This window comes from Passer domesticus, chromosome 10 (genome assembly GCF_036417665.1).
Source record: "Passer domesticus isolate bPasDom1 chromosome 10, bPasDom1.hap1, whole genome shotgun sequence".
Taxonomy (NCBI): Eukaryota; Metazoa; Chordata; class Aves; order Passeriformes; family Passeridae; genus Passer; species Passer domesticus.
In genome coordinates, this window is record NC_087483.1 from 24620398 (window position 1) to 24634936 (window position 14539).

The following is a 14539-nucleotide window of genomic DNA, read 5'->3' on the forward strand; positions in this document are numbered from 1 at the left end:
TATTACTCTGTTTGTGATAGGAGTTTTCTAGAACCACAAGTCTGAAATGATTTAATTCTTTCCTGACTAAAATTTCATCCCTTATCTCTCATGAGGTGCTTTCTGTTTATTTATTTTTGTTTTGCAAAGACTCTTGGAAAAAAAGTCATGAAAGCTGAGACGCAAGGTGCCTTTGGCAATGGTTACTGTGGTAGCTCAATTGTTGCCCATGAGTTGATGCAGGGAGGTAAAATATTCCAAGCACTTTTCAGTTAAAGATAGTGAAGCTTATCTCAGTCAATTAGTTACATTTTTGCATTATTAATGTCTGAGACAAATAGATGAGATGCATTTTTGCCCAGTGGTGTCAGCTGGACTTTTTGAGTCACTGATATATTATCAGCATAGGAAAATAATAAAACAGTGTAAGAAATGAAATAGTAACCAGGACTGGGAGAGTTACAGTTAAGGTTTGGAATGGGTAGTTGAATTAAGAGCGTGAGGCAGTAATTTGACTTGTGTTTAAGATGACATGTCTTCTGGGAGAGGGAAATGTACTCTACATGTCTGTCTTCTGTCTTTCACCTACTGTCTTCTGGGGGATGTCACGGAGCTATCTTGCAAATTGCTCTTATTATTCAGGCTCATTGATTCATTATCCAGGCGTTCTTCCTTCTGTGTTTCAGGGTTCAGAAATTGTCTAAGGAGGAGGACTTTGGACAGCAGAACGAGCTGAAATGTGTGTCAAACTACAGCCTGACTTTAATAGTCTCCTACAAGCACCATGAGATTAAATCCCAGTCTTTAATACATATAATTAACTTTTTATTAGAAACCAGCTGTGATTTTAAATGCTTTGCAAATAACAAAAAACCTCTTTCAAACAATTGCTAAAATGAAATTTAAAGTTGAAAATGGCATTTGTGGCAGCTTTAATCAAACTAAGTGGGACCTGCATAGTGCGTAACTTGTACAAGTGCTTTGAGTCAGAGAGAAACAGTTCACCTCAAACAATTGCTTTTCAGGGAGAGAGGAGAGAGGAAGAGTTTTTTTAGCTGGATTGGCTTCCAGACTGGCTCACCCTCCAGGAGCGTATGCTCTAGCACAAGGGGTGGATCGGGGCTCTGTGGCTGGAAGTAGAGAGAGACAAGTAGGGTTTGAGGCCAAACCCTGTGGTATGCAAGAGGCCTCATGCTCCTATGTAAAGGATTGGCAGGAGAATGAGAGTGGCTGAAAAGGTGTTACAGAGCAATTATGTGAAAAAGTGAATAGAAAAAGAACTCTGCTTGAATTAACAGACACAAGACAGTCATTCTTAATGTGTACAGCTGTGGCGTGTCATAGATGCTGTTACTTGGTAGTGCCACGTTGTGCATCTGTTAGTGACTGTGTGTTCCTCTAGTCAATTGTTTCCTATGACTTTTGGCCTGTAATATTGCTTTTTTTCTATTTCTGTTTATTGTGTGGCTCTGGTGTCTACCTGTCTGTCCCACAGTAGCTGAGCCTGTGGAGCTGTGTCCTTTGTTCGATGGCTTCCTTCCTCCTTTCCTACCTGTTCCCATTCTACTCTTCATATCCCTTTTGAACAGAAAATGCAGTAGATTTTGACCTTTCCTTGCATTTTGTTGTCCAGCCTGTACCCACATCTTCAGCTCTTGGAGACTACTCATTCTTCATTGCTTACTCTGAATTTGAGACTTTAACAGTAATTTCTTTGCTGTTCTCAGGAGAAAAGTGATGTAGCTATGCCTGTATCTCATGGCCAAACTTCCCTCATGTTCTTAGCAATAATGGTTTTTCTTGCATGCAGATCTTTAGGTAAATTGAAATGTTTTAATGCCTTGATGCATACTCTGTACATACTTTAGCTCTGTTATAGTATTTCACTTTGGAAATGAAACTTTATATTAGCAAAACTGATAGCTGGCTCTGTTGTTTTGGGCTCTGTATTTCTTACAGAAAGAAATTCAAGCAATGAGTCAGTGCAATCACCCTAATGTGGTGACCTATTACACATCTTTTGTGGTGAAGGATGAACTGTGGCTGGTTATGAAGCTATTAAGTGGGGGTAAGTTACTGGTTTTACTTGTTTAGCTGCAAGGCAATTGTAGGATTTTTTTTTTTTTGCTAATGTACCACCTCTGAGTACATTGAGCTGAACTACTGAGAAAGGGCTAGACACTACATAGGACGAACCTCGAGATGCAGGCATGTTAAGGAGGAATGTGCAAACTTACAAAGTTTGTATATCTGTAGTCATAGGACAGGCTAAGAATTACTGAAATATAGTATATAAAGAGAATTTAATTTTCATTCTGAACCAATTTATTAAAATTCTTTATTAAGGCTGTGTAGGGAAAACTGATTGGAATTAATTAAATTTTGTCAGTGTGATCTTTTATGGAGTTTCTCTAGAATCCTCTGTATTTTTATAAAAAGTCTGATTTCATAATGAGTATTACTCATTCCTTATTCAAGCAAGATCCATCCTAGGCCAAGTATTACACACAGTGCATCCTTTTTATTGCTTAAGCTATCCAAACACTCATTGCATTTTTTAATGATAATAGTTACTGGTATAAAATTCTTATTTAGTTCTGGAAGAGGAAAATGGAGGCTGAAATTAATGTATTTGTAGGTTAGAAAAGAGAGGCCCCCTGAATAAGATGTGATGGTCCTGGTTGTTACACGATATTGTTCAAGATTAATCTTGATGGCAGCAGGCTGCTTCACCATGATGTTGGAAAACAAGGAGGGGAAGTGCTCATAGCACTTGTGTTGCATTTCGTTGAATTGGTCAGTTCAAGCAAAAGCAAGCATAGACCATGAGAGAAACAAGTGATACATGACAGGAATTTACTGTGAGCTGTCGAATAGTGCTTGGATAAAGACAAAATGTTTCCATTAAAAGCCTTGAAGTGTGTAATAACTGAGGTTCAATGTCAAACTATGTATCACTGGGAATGTTATCATTTGTTTGCATTTGTCTCCTTCCAATCTTGCAGCTGTGTGTTTACATTGTGAATACATGAACCATGATCTAAACTGGATAATAAACCAAGACCTTTGCAGTACATGTCTGTTTAAATATGGGGTACTCCTGAATTTTTAATTAGTGGTTGCTTTGCAAGTGTTCGCAGATCTTTCTAATGGATCATTAAGTGTTACAGTATTTTTGACAGAAAGCAGTGCTCTGTATCTCATTTGAATGGGTTAGTGGGCTTTATTCTAAGAGCTAGTTACATGAAGCTTTTACACACACCGGCAAAGATTTAAATTGCAGTAGCATAGAAAGAGTGAAGAAACACAGCTTTCTAAGGAATCTGATATGATAATGCTTTGTATTTTCTTTTTTTCTCTCCTGGATCTGCAATACAGGTTCAATGCTTGATATAATAAAGTATATTGTCAACAGAGGAGAGCACAAAAATGGTGTGCTTGAAGAACCCATAATAGCAACAATTCTTAAAGAAGTTTTGGAGGGCTTAGATTATCTACACAGGAATGGGCAAATTCACAGGTAGGAGCATATACATAGTGAAAAGCATTTTCAAAATTGACTGTAGCTTGTTGAAGGCTTTCAGTTTGTGAGATTGTTTATAAAAGGTGGTAAACCAGACTTTGAACTTGTATATCTACCTTATTAAAATCTATCCCTGAATTTTGCTTCTTTATGCTTGAGGTGAATTCTGGTCTTTTTATAGGCGGAAATTCCTTAGAGTTTGAGTTCTGCACTCTGTTTTAATGTTATTAAATTACATTTTACACATCAGTATCATTTTCCTGTTATAAATTTGGAAATGCTATCTTGTGAAACTATTCAGTGTGCAATATTTATTTGCTTGCATAAAATGTGCAGTGTGCACTTTCATGCTAACATCTGTTTGTATGTTCTAGAGATTTGAAGGCTGGCAACATTCTATTGGGTGAGGATGGCTCTGTACAAATAGCAGGTAATGGTGGTGGTAGAGTAATGAATAAATAAAAGCAAAAGGTAGTTGCAGCTGGATCAGGGGCAACTGGTATCAAGGGGGAAAGCTTTTCTATTGGCTTTTAACTATTCCTTTTGGAATGTTGTAGCCACAAGTTACCCACTTTCAGATTTCAGGATTCTTGATGAATGATACTTGACTCAGAAATTATTCAATATTTCTCTGTGTCCCATCAAATACATAAGGAAGTTTTCTCATGTTTCCATTTGATTCACCCATGCACCTTAAACAGCTTGCAAATGGTAGAAGCTGATATTTCTGTTCATTTCATTTTTTCCTGCAAGTAATTGTAATAGTCTTGGGGATCCAACAGTCCTTCGTGAGGACTTTGACTATAAATTTACTAGTCACTGAGATTCAAGAGATAAATCTCATTGAGAATTATTTTTGGCATATCTGCCATTTCTCTGGCAGTGGTATCTGTTGGATACAGTTTAGCATCTTAAACATCCTCTGCATTGATGTGCTTCTTGAGCTGTAGTCTGTAAGAATTGAATTATTTGGTCTCCTAAGAGCAAGGCTCATATCCCATCCCTCAGGCTGGTATCAGATTATCTGGAAAACAATGGGAGCAGGTGGTGATACCTGCCCCTTCCCCCAGCACACTGCCAGGCCTTCCACAGTCTGTAGTGGGTGACTGAGCACTGAGAGCCCTCGGTAATAAAAATGGCTATAGACAGAAGTTGTAATTTTTATATAAAGTGTGCTTTTAAAGTACCATGTAAACATATATTTTAAGGCCTTTAATATGCCAGTGTCAAATTATGATAATGATAACACTAATTTTGATGATAATAAAATGATAATAATAATAATATAATGATAACACTACATTTTTCTGTAATTGTTGGAGGTGTTTTCTTTTCAGCCTTAAAATCAGGTAACAACAGGAAAGCAATAGGGAATAAATAGAAGTCTATAGTGAAATTTCAGTATAACTGGATTGTAAATAGTACAGTTGAAAATACTCTACATATAGCTCCATTCAAAATTGACAGAATTTCTACAAACATTGGGAACCTGCTCTTTCATCCACTTACAGCCTACCTCTCCCATACAGCTGTCATTGATGTAGTAATGGGTTAACAGAACACTGAGCCTTTTGGTTTTTGTTCTATTTCAGAATTTGGAAAAAGCTAATCATGTCCTGGTCTACTATTAAGTACATATTAGTGATAGCTTTTCTGATTGCCTTTGGTTTGTCAAAGTCCTGTAAGAATTGAAATTACATATAGTATTCTCTCTTGTTCAAATCACATTCATATTTAGTTGTTATGCAGAAGAAGCTCCCTGTCTTTGAACAATAGCAGATGCAAACATTGGCACAAAGTGAATATTTGAAAACCCTAGGTGACAGATGTATTGGAGTCCTTTGCAACTTTATCCAGAAAGATACATACTAGGAGGTTAAACTTGAGGGTGTTTTTGTGTGCATTTCCCTGATAAAGCTATACCTTCTATTCCATAGCATTTCATGAACAGCATGTTGTGCAGCAAAGGTCAGATTTGCAATGGAGAATTTCTATAAGCATTCCTTCAGGAACTGACTTTATTTCTAAAATATAAAACTTTTGCTTTGTTATTGGCAGTTTAACAGATTTCAACTTTTCTCCTCTTTCCCAGATTTTGGTGTTAGCGCGTTTTTAGCAACTGGTGGTGATGTTACGCGTAACAAAGTAAGGAAAACATTTGTTGGTACTCCCTGTTGGATGGCCCCTGAAGTAATGGAGCAGGTATTTCTAATGCTAATCAGAAATGTAAAACATTTTGTCTTTTAATTTTGGAACTTGAGACCTTACCACCTTGGTTTTCCCTTGTGGTTCTGTTTCAGGTGCGAGGTTATGACTTCAAGGCCGATATGTGGAGTTTTGGGATAACAGCCATTGAGTTAGCAACAGGAGCAGCACCTTATCACAAATACCCTCCTATGAAAGTAACAATCACTTTGTAATTGTTAATGATGCTAGCTGTATTATTAATGCTGCTAGATAGTTAGTACTACTTCAATAGCAACTCAGGGTATCTAAATAGATGTATTCTGTGGAGTATTTTTTCTCTTTTAGTTTCTACATTTCAAGTTAGTTTTGCTTATGACACTTCATTTTTGGGTTTATTTTAGGTCTTAATGCTAACGCTTCAAAATGACCCTCCCACTTTAGAGACTGGTGTAGAGGACAAGGAGATGATGAAAAAGTATGGCAAATCCTTTAGAAAACTAATCTCATTATGCCTTCAAAAAGATCCTTCCAAAAGGTACGTCACTATTGCCATTAAAACAGAATTATTTTTGAAAATATGTAGACTACTTTAAGTTACAGTGATATAATCTTTAAGCATATGGTTTGAATTTTGTAAGTAGCGGTCTTCAGTCACCTCCACCTGGGGAGAAGAAATTGCCTTTTTACTGTTCCTTAAGTTTACTTCTTCTGATTGTTAACCTAATATATTTTTACTTAAACACAGTATTGAATTAAATATTGATCAAATAAAAAGTCCTTGCTCTACATCTTAATTTCTCATCTGAAGTAAGATATAAATCTTGATACTGTGCACAAGTCTAACAAGACTGTTCAGATTGAGCAGCAGAACAGTTGGTAACCAAATATATAATTCTCTTGGCCTTTAAAAGAAATTAAAAATGAATAATTTAATGTTGATTTTTCTCATTGTGTGACATAAACTTAAGTGTTGTTTTTAACTGGGATATATCTAGAGAAAAATTTTTACTAAGATGTATTTTTATTTTTTTACTGTAAAGTTAGGGGCTCCAAGTTTGTTGAATTTTCCTCATGTTTATGTAGGGAACTGCAAGTCATGGTGTCTTTGCTGTTTGTTCTTTCTGGCTATGTTCTTTGAATAGGCAAGGTGATGAAAGTATTAAACATTTATTTCAAAACCATTGCTGAGATCCCAAGTTCCCTGAATGATTAGTTTATTTATTTATTTTTATGCAGACTCATTTTTGCAGGCTTTTTTTATGCTGAAGAATTGTAGGAAGCACATTCTAATTAGCATTATTTCTTAAGGTGTTTAGTATATCACTGTTTTGTAGAGTTTCAGAGCTACTCTTTTTGGGGAAAGATTGTTCTGAGAGAGCAATCCTGATTGTATGTGTCATTTATGATGTGTACTTCCTGATGTAATGTTAGCCTCAGTCCAGGATATGGTTGTAGCGAGTCACATTGAAAAGGTGACAGCAGGAATACCAGAGAACAAGTATAATTAACAACAAAGATTGTAGCTACATCTTTATTCTTGAAATACTTGAACATTTTTTTCACTCAATGATCATTTGTGTACTGCTTTCAGATTCTCAAACCCCTTACCTTATTGGTCTTAGTAGCAAGTCCTGATGCTTCAAGCTGAGTACTGCAGTTTAGGTGCTTACAGATAGGAAAAATAATAATAATAATGGATAATCAAGCTCTTCATAATCCATCTTCTTCTAGTTTCCTGTATCTAGTAATTTTCAGGGCAAGATTAAAGTGGTATAAAGTAATGAGAAGTAAATAAAATGATTTTTCCTTGTCTCCTTGAATACATAATGTTGAGTTACCTGACATGTAGTAAAGGCATTGGTGTTTAAGGTACTTATTTGAATTTATACATTTATTAAAACACATGCAATACCTTCATACTCAAGATTGCCTTGAATGGAACAATTAGAGCAGCAAATAGATGTTCAGATAGAAACAGGTAGAGAGCAATTGTTTTTATAGTGGGGGTGTCATCATATTTCTTAGAATCCAGGATGTAATTTTGCATGGAGATCCCTCCAGCAGCCATTATGTCAGAAGTGGGAGAAGTCCTTGCTCTCTGTGGCAAATTCTAGGACTGGCATTGCACTGCTACTGTTTCAGACTATGACGTTTTTCTTTCTGGGATCTCTGTGGGTGTTTCTCTGCCCCAGTGCCAAGGATGCTGCTCACAGTCCACAGCTGCAATTCATTGTTGCAGCTTGTGTGGAAAAACAGGGCCAGAAAGCAGGTCCAGACCAGTTCAGAAGCGTCTGGTGTAATTAATGGTAGAGGAATGGAGAACACTAGTTTGGATAAAACTTTACTAAAATGTAGCTTTTAAGTGTGCATAGCCCTGTTATGAGATATGATGGTACTGTGAGAACTTAAAACTTTGGCACAGAAGCTGTTTTTTCTTTTAAATAGTATTCCTTTCCTTTTTGCTCATCCAAGATACATGTATTAATTACTACCAAGTCTGGTGGTCTCCATGGGACTACTGATTGGAACTGCTTTATTGTAGAGCTTGGTGCTTTGGAGATGAAGAAAACTATGTGCTCTATGGAACCTACTGTCTGTCTAAATTGAATTTTTTGTTAATGTCAAGTTGTTTCATTATTCCTTGTAATTATGAAGTGGTATATACATACAGACTATTTACTACTACTCTTTTGCTCACTTACTTTACAGCTCTGTCCTCAAAGAAATAAACTAGGTCAGATTTTTGAGTTTTTCTTGAGATTGAGATTTTCCAAATGGAAGATTTCTCACTGTTTTACCTATTTTTTCTACATTCAATCTCTTGCTGGAATTCAAATGGAAAACTAGAGCAGATGTTTCTTCTGTTTATTTAGAAATTATGAGTCTTGAAGATATTGACTTCCCTAAATTTAGCTGTGTCAAAATTAGTCCTGGATGATGGTATGGGCTCCTAATGGAAATGATGGAGGATTTCATCTCATCCCAAGTGATGCTTCACTTTCTCTTCAGAGTCTGCTTCAGTACCAGAATCTGGCTTTGGCTAGATAAGTGGCTTTTTGGATCCCTGAATCTAGGGAGACAAAACCTGCTGTTGGAATCACTTTGATAGCTGTGAGATTGTGTTTATCTCTTGGAAATGCTGAAACAAACTTAAACAGAACTGCAAATGAAATTAATGAAGTGTGTCGGGTTTTACCTTACGGCTGTTGTTTTGGTTTGTATTGGTCTGTTTGATTGGAAGATCATCCTGGTGACTCTTTGTTAATAGTGTCAGTATAGTTTCTTGAGAATATCTGCTGACATCAGTGAGGTAAAAGAATGCCAATAGGAGGTACTGATGCTGCTGTATGGAAAATGTAATTATGCTTTTATTGCTGCGGAGCAAAGTTTTAGTTGTATTCATAGAGTCATTTGGGGAAGAAAGCAATACCTGCCTTTGTTTGTGGTTTTTTTTTTCTTTTTGTCTTATTTGTTTTTTTTAAATGTTAAATGAATTTGTGTTGAACAAAAAGGGGGGAAATTGGCAGCTTAAGAGACTGATTTTTTTTCTCTCTTTTTTGGTATTTTTGCCATAGAGAGGCTTAATTTTTTTCATGTGTGGTAAGTGAGTTTGTGTGAATTAATTCAGTAGCAATGCTCATTCATTCCCCATTCATACAGTACTAATTCAAAAGTATTAGAGACGTACCATTTAACTAACGTCTTGTACTGTATTCACTGAGAGGGGTCTTTGTTTTCTGTTCTAATTTATTATTGATCTTTCAGGCCCACAGCAGCAGAACTTTTAAAATGCAAATTTTTCCAGAAAGCCAAGGTAAAACGTTTAACCCTATGAGTAAATTTTGCTCTGCCTTAAAATCTATGTGAAATGTCTTCTTTCCTTGTATTGATTTTTAACATAACCAATGTTGGTTTTGCAGAATAGAGAATACCTGATTGAAAAGCTTCTCACTAGAACACCTAATATAGCACAAAGAGCAAAAAAGGTGAGTGCATTCACATATATTTCTTGACTGGTGTGGAAGATAAAGCAGGGACCCCTCAGTTGCCTTACATTTTGAGCCGACTGAGTCATACTTCTAATGTAGTCCTTCAAAGATAGTGAGTGTTCAATGAATGGTTTCTGCAACCTTGCTTTCTCTAGGAAGGCCTGAGGCATTTTTACTTCCTTTCTGACCTTGTCAAAATGATACATGATGTTTGTCGTACTAGATATGATTTTTTTCTCACTTCCTCTTAGAAAGCCACAGGTGAAGTAGTTGTGAGGAGAAAAGGTGACCTGCAAACATATAGGTTCATAAACTGCACAGTTCATATCTCCATTGATCACCTAAGGAAAGGGTGAAGATACTTTAAATGTTATTTATTGAAAATGGCCTGGTTCTTTGGATTTTTTCAAATGTTATTCAAAAAGTCAGGTCAAAACTCTGCAAGAGTGCTGCTGAGTTTTTCAGACCAGTGGAGCTTTATTCCACAGGTGACAGAGTTAAACCCACAGCTATGGCATATGCTTGTATTTCTGTGGTGCCTTTGGCACTTGTATAAATGAGCTTGCCAAGTCATGTGCAGCAGAATAAAAAAAATAGTGACTCCTAACAGGTAAGTATTATAAAATATTTAAATATGAAGCAAACTGCTGTTCATAAGAGCTAAGAAAAAGGAATGAATGTAGACTCCTATTTGTTGTGTGTGAAAAATTATTGAACTCCCTTTTCCCTTTCTCTTGTGACTTAACTCACCATGTCTCTTCAGAATGAGATGCCTGCTCAGAGGCTGCTGAGCCTCTGCAGGTGACAGACACAGTAGTGTGCTGAGTCCAGCCTTCTAAAAGCAGCTTTTGCTGGGGAGAGATTTTGAGGAGGCTGTTTTAGAAAAGGAGCTGTTTCAGCCTTTGTTGCAGGTCAGTTGGGCTGCAGCTACCCTGACCAGCATCTGCGCAATTTTCTGTTGTCTTTGGGGTTATTGGTTTAACATAGTTCTGCAACACTGAAATGTTCTCACAGCTGGTGGCTCACATTTGAAAGAGACAGCAAGATCTGAGTGCTTCAAGTTCCTTCCAATCTTCTTCGTATGGAAGTAATTTCGGGAACTCGGGGGTGGGCTCTGAGAGGCTGGAGTAGGAAGGGCTGCTGAGAGGGTTTGTGGCAGGGGTGTCGCGCTGCAAGGGGCGAGGAGGAGTTCAGGGTTTGGCCGTGCGGTGGCAGCAATGCCCGCACAAACCATGCTCCAGCCGCAGAAAGCCCGTCCGCTGCTTCGGTTCGCACCTCGGGGCGCAGGAGGGATCCAGACGCGTGCCGGTAGAGCCGGAGCTGACAGAGCCGTGCCTCCTCCCAGCTGCATCCCCGGGGCAGCTTCACAGACTGCCTGGGAGCGCACGCATGCACGCACGTCTACTTGGTATTTCTTTAGGTAACATAGCACTTGGAATTGCGAAGGGAATGCAGGATAGCCTGCTGTACACCACCAGAAATAATTTTCTGAATTGCTTCTTTGACAATTATTTCTAATTTGAAAGAGGTGTGAATCTTATGAAATCAAAGCGGTGGAAACAAATTAATATGTCTTTAATTACATCATAAATGGGAGAAATATTTGGGTTTTAGCTACTGAAAATACTAAATTATTTATATTTTAAAAGGACACAATATTAAAATTCATTGGGGATTTAAAGTTTAATTCACTTGTTAGAACTGTGCATGTAGCTGCTGTTTTAAAACACCATAAAATATAAATGTACTTTAATAATAAAACTCTGGGGTTTTGTTTAAAAAGCTTGTATAAGTTGAGTTTGGTTGCTTAAACATTAACATGTAAAATGTCTAAGAGGTTGCTCTTGGAAGAAGTAACCCCTGTAATTGAAAAACTAATATTACTAGGGCAATAGATAGGAAGGAGCTGGTGTCATCACTGCTTAAATTATCTTCTGTGGCACTTGCTGTAAAATGCCTATGACTAATGATCTGTAGCACCACTGCTAGTACAGATGTCAGATCTGCCCTCCGGTAATCTAATTTTTCTTCCATTTACCACATGTATAATTGCTTTGCCTTGTTGCCCAGAACTCCAGCCTCAGTTTAGTTTTAACTTTAAATTCTTCTCCCTTGACATAGTGTTCCCACGTTTTGCTTCTGCCTTTATAGCTTATACTTGGCACCTGTTTTTTTCTAAATATGAGTTTGGGTCTGTTTGTGAAATCCTGAAAGCAAATACACAGGTCTTGTATGTGTGAGGAAAACATTTGGTGCTGTAAAGATGTGTCCTGCTTTAAACTCCAATTTGATAATTGAGCAACATTTTCACTGTGTTTAAAATACTGTGTAACATTGGGATTGTAAGCGACATGTTTATGCACGCTTCCCCTGTTCCACTGCTTTTAATTCTGCTGAATTTTAAATGATGTACTTCTGCCATGCCCTAGCCTAGTAATTAAGGATAAAGCTGAACCCCTTACCCAGGAGGAGCATGTCCTGCCTCTTCCTGTGCAGGACCTGGTTGGATACAGATTGGTACTGACCCACAGGAATGGGTGTTACACCATGCAACTTCTTACTGGCCATTCTGGGTTTCACTAATGGGCCTGCTCACCTGTGAGAGCACTGCTGCTGTCAAGAGCTGGAGAAAAGGTGGTGAGGAATGGTCCAAGCTCAGTATGGCTGGGTAAGCAGGGACATGCTCTGGAGCCATGCTTTTGTCATTGATATAAATGTAGGAGCCCTGACATCCCGTGCCTGTGCCTGGTTAGATGGTGTGATGGGAGAGCAGCCTGCCCTGTCCTGCTTGGATGAGGGCTGTGTGCACTGCTGGCATAAAAGGGCTCACCAAGAGTTTGCTTATACTATTCATTAACATGTGCTGAAGTAGTTTTAATTTTGAACTGAACACTAAGTTGTTTCTTTTGTGATTAGGATTGCTGCATTGGAAGAGAGCAATTTGAAATTTGAAAGAGCTTTTAGAGTTCCACAGTCAGTTTTCAAATCTTGTCACACTAAAAAATTAATTATAACTCTAAGTACTCTGTATGCCCAAAGGCCCTGGGTCAATTTTATGGTTTTATAATCCTATTTTTTTATTTTTAAAATCTCCTGCATGACTGCCACTTCTCCAAAGTAAAAAGGGAAAAACATGTATTTGCATTTAATTTTATTGCTGTCTGAAGTGCTGCTAATAAAAAAAAAAAATCTGAGCAATAATTGGGCTTGATTTATCTTTTTGGAATGGTGGTATTGCATTGTGCTTGTAATAGAAACTTGTAGCAGAAAACTTGTAATAGTTGCTTGTAATAGAAACTTTTTTTAGAGCTGAGAGTTTTGTGTTAGTGGGAAAAACCTGTGACAGCATGAAGAGATGATTAGTGTGAGTGATACCGGTTTTTATTATACTTCACTAAGAATGCCTTTATGGATGGGTTGTAATTCTAGCTCCTCAATACAGCTATTTTAAGGTAATGGTCATATTTCATTACATAAGATATCATCAATCCCCTGCATTTAATGAGAAAAATATCATTATATCCCAGATTTCTTGGACAGCTATAACAGCATGATTGTACCTCAGCAAGACATACATGTGCAGCCCTTCCTTGCTTCAGTAATGGATTTAATCTGATAGATCCATCTGACCAGTGATGTATGTTAATACAGCTGGACTCCAGCTGAATTGAACAGCAGGGAGAAATATGAACCTGAGCTCAGATTGTTAATATAATTGTGTATTAATTTTTCTTTACAGTCTAAGAAAATCTTATTTAAATAATATTGAGGTATAAAGGGAAGGGACATGGGCTACACTGGAACACTTTTTCTGGAAGGCAGTAGCTGAACTATGAATATGTGTTTGGCAAGGCTTTGTGTGAGGGAGGGCCCTGCATTGCAGAGAATTAATTGTTCAGGTTATCCAGAACACTGCTACAAATCTAAAAAAAACTAGTGGAACTGAATTTATATGGTTGAATATTACTAAAAAAAAAAAAAAAAGAAATTGCCACTCACACCATGTCAGGTAATATTTTAATTTTCAAGAAGTTATTGGAAGGGAAATTTAATAAAAACACTTCTTCCAAGTGTCCAGTGTAAATTTGATAGCAATTCAAATAAGGAGAAAGCAGTGCCTGCATTAGTGGGTAGTAGAATTGGAAAGTGTTTTAAGGGGCAGACACATGTACGTGCACCATCTTTGTTTTAACATTTCATATAAAGGAAGAAGACAGCTTAGTGTTTTTGCCACCGTGTAGTTGTGCCATTAGATGCAAGGACCTTCATGCAGTGTTTGAGTTTGTCCATCTTTTCTTTCATAGGGTGCTTTTACCGTCTGTGTGGTTGCTTGTAAGGGTGGATTTTGTGCCCTTTCAAACAGATTTAATTGTTACATAATGAAATGAGCTTTGAAACAAACCATGGCTTAGTTGAGTGCCTTTGTACTTCAGATAGCCATATGCATGTCTAAAATAACTTGGATTACTTATTATGCCAGTTTAAAAGCTTGTACATGATTCATCTTAGTTGTTGCAAAGTAGCCCTGTTCCCTATTGGAAGGCATGTTCCAGTCCATGGGCCATCGTGGTTCCACTTCAGAATTCATTTTTGCAGTGAGTCCCTGCCTCAGTGTCTCTGCATTGAACTGCTCCTTAGCTAATATTGTGTTCATGACCTGTTGACTTGTTCAAAAACATCTTGAACATGGACTGACAGAGTTGTGCGTATTGAGTACTTCTCTGCTTAGATCAGTAGCTCCAAGTGTTTGGCATTTATCAAAGCTGTTGAAAGTTGCAGAACTGGAGGAGGATTTTCTTAAAAGTGCTGTTGAAGGAGTTGTGATTAAAGAATCAAGACAGGATAAAGGAAGTCTGGGTGT

At 37.4% G+C, this 14539-nt stretch overlaps 1 protein-coding gene across 8 annotated transcripts in view; it reads left to right on the forward strand.

Moving 5' to 3' along the window:
- The window catches only part of STK39 (serine/threonine kinase 39), a 78697-nt gene that overhangs the window by 19123 nt on the left and 45035 nt on the right, over nucleotides 1–14539 (forward strand). For all 8 annotated transcript variants that reach the window (XM_064434589.1, XM_064434588.1, XM_064434590.1 and 5 more), the window contains 8 exons: nucleotides 1939–2047; nucleotides 3358–3499; nucleotides 3877–3932; nucleotides 5595–5704; nucleotides 5803–5904; nucleotides 6091–6224; nucleotides 9455–9503; nucleotides 9610–9675. In XM_064434589.1, the coding sequence (XP_064290659.1) occupies nucleotides 1939–2047; nucleotides 3358–3499; nucleotides 3877–3932; nucleotides 5595–5704; nucleotides 5803–5904; nucleotides 6091–6224; nucleotides 9455–9503; nucleotides 9610–9675 (768 nt within the window). The remainder of the gene's footprint in view (nucleotides 1–1938; nucleotides 2048–3357; nucleotides 3500–3876; nucleotides 3933–5594; nucleotides 5705–5802; nucleotides 5905–6090; nucleotides 6225–9454; nucleotides 9504–9609; nucleotides 9676–14539) is intronic.